At 49.7% G+C, this 2500-nt stretch overlaps 1 protein-coding gene across 1 annotated transcript in view; it reads right to left on the reverse strand.

Annotated features, from left to right (window-relative positions):
- The window catches only part of atrn (attractin), a 91669-nt gene that overhangs the window by 62424 nt on the left and 26745 nt on the right, over positions 1 to 2500 (reverse strand). The window contains exons 9-10 of the mRNA XM_056590792.1: positions 1919 to 2102; positions 955 to 1109 (exon numbers count right to left, since the gene is read on the reverse strand). Coding sequence (XP_056446767.1) covers positions 955 to 1109; positions 1919 to 2102 — 339 coding nt within the window. The remainder of the gene's footprint in view (positions 1 to 954; positions 1110 to 1918; positions 2103 to 2500) is intronic.

The following is a 2500-nucleotide window of genomic DNA, read 5'->3' on the forward strand; positions in this document are numbered from 1 at the left end:
GGGAGAGGTACACTTCCACCAGTATCTCCAGTAACACGCGTTCCCTAAGGTCAGTGAGGCAATAACACGAGAGTCTGGAGGAGCCCGCGCTAGACACCTCCTCCTGGGAGACGATCAATATTCCGCCCGTCCGCATCCATCTCCGAAGATCCCCGGGACTTGGGAGAGACGAGATGCACGGTGGAAGACACGGAGATAATAACCTATTTATTCTGCTGTGGAGCTCCTTAACAACACGCATCTGTATTCAGCGCCCCGCCGCCCCGGGATGAAACACCTCAACGGATAAACAGTTCCATCCGGAACAGTCTTCGCTGGCAACTCAAGGAAACGTTCTGTGTGTCTGTATCTGTCCGAGTATGCATCCGCCTGTCAGTGCATCCGCCTGTCTGTCTGTGGAACCGTCTGTGTGTTTGTCTGTCTGTGTGTGTGGATCTGGTGTTTATCTGTCTATGTATCTGTCTATGTATCTGTCTATGTGACTGTCTGTCGGTCTGTCTGTCTGTCTGTGTATCTATCTGTGTATCTATCTGTCTGTCTGTGTATCTATCTGTCTGTCTATGTATCTATCTATGTGACTGTCTGTCTGTCTGTCTGTCTGTGTATCTGTCTGTGTATCTATCTGTCTGTCTATGTATCTATCTATGTGACTGTCTGTCTGTGTATCTGTCTGTGTATCTATCTGTCTGTCTGTCTGTCTGTCTGTGTATCTGTCCGTGTTTCCTCTGCGACTGTCTGTATCTGTGTGTACATCGATCTGTCAGTGTATCGATCTGTGCGTGTCTGTCTCTGTCTGTGTTCCTGACTGTTTCTGTCCGTCTGTCCGTTATGCATCCATTAACGACACTGCCAAAGGACGCTTGTTGCTTCAGGGTGTGGTCAGGTCTGAGGCGGCGGACGTTGCGGAGTGTACCCCCCCCCCCCCCCACACACCCCTCCCCCCAGGGAGCTCACCGAGGTCGTAGCTCATGAAGTCCGTGGAGAAGCACTTGGCGCCGTGGCTCATGGACGTGTCGTTGTGCGTGTTCCCGCCAAACACCAGCATGGCCCCGCCCACCAGCACCGCAGAGTGCAGGTAGCGGTAGAAGCCGCTGTCCCGCAGGATGGTCCTGATTGGACAGAACACGCGTCAATCACAGGCATCCCGCAGACATTGGTGGATCATCATCAACGTTGGGATTATATTGTGAATATGGATTCAACCACCCTAGCGATACTAGATTGATCTAAATATACAGGTACCGTTGAACCATTAGTGGACCAGTGTATCATATGAACGTTTCTCAGAACCATCAGTACCTTAGTTTATATTATATGGATATACTAGTTGCTATACTCTACGTTATATATGCATATAAATAATTGAACATAAAATAAAACTATATATATATATATAAATATATATATTAGAACCAATACAGTTAGAAAGTAAAATAAAAGATTTAGCCTTGTGATTGGCTAAGATCAGTTCAGATAAAGAAACAAGGATTGTCATTGGCTAAGCTCTGGTCCAAATAACGAAACAAGACTTGTGATTGGCTCAGCCTTGGTCCAAATAATGAAACAAGGCTCATGATTGGCTAAGCCTTGGTCCAAATAACGAAACAAGGCTTGTGATTGGCTGCGGTCGGGTAGAGTTAAAGAATGGCACTTAATGTAACCACGTATTGTATGTCATATTCAGTTATAGTAGCATCTTATCATAGCTATCTATGTCGTATACGGAGAACGGGTTAAGCTAGCGATTGCTAGTGCTTGGCACTTGGTTCTATGAACATCCTTGCTGTACCGACAGCGATATACACTTTAACTTTCTTATGACAAATGTACTTATTGTAAGTCGCTTTGGATAAAACCGGCTGCTAAACGCCCCTAAATGTGACTGTAGACGAATGGAGGCGTGTGATTGGCCGCTCACCACTTGCTGCCCTCCACCTGGTACTTGTAGAGGTCTCCGGCCAGGCCGTACTTGTTGGCGCTGTACGCCTTGTAGCCGCCGTGCAGGTAGATGGAGCGCGAGGCGGAGTCGTACACGCTGCTGTGGCCGTAGCCCCCCTGCACCAGGGCCCCGTCCGTGGACACCATGCGCCACGAGTTCCTGGCTGGGGTCACACAGGGGGCACACAGAGGTCACACAGAGGTCAGAGCTGGCTGAAAGGTCAGAGGTGACACAGAGGTCAGAAGTTGGGGCTGTATTTTGGTCCATTGCATAATTCTGCGGTCTGTTATTTGCTATTTCCAAACTGACGGTTGTTTTTTTTACGGAAGCAATAACATCTTTTTTATAGATATATATATATATTCTGTATCAAACCCCCTCCCTAGTGGAGTCCCCCCCCGGTCCCTGACCCCCTCCCTAGTGGAGTCCCCCCCCGGTCCCTGACCCCCTCCCTAGTGGAGTCCCCCCCGGTCCCTGACCCCCTCCCTAGGGGGTCTTCCCCCCCCCCCCCAACTAGGGGTCCTCCCCGGTCCCGGGCCCCTCACTAGGGGAGTCCTCCCG

This window comes from Gadus chalcogrammus, chromosome 5 (genome assembly GCF_026213295.1).
Source record: "Gadus chalcogrammus isolate NIFS_2021 chromosome 5, NIFS_Gcha_1.0, whole genome shotgun sequence".
Taxonomy (NCBI): Eukaryota; Metazoa; Chordata; class Actinopteri; order Gadiformes; family Gadidae; genus Gadus; species Gadus chalcogrammus.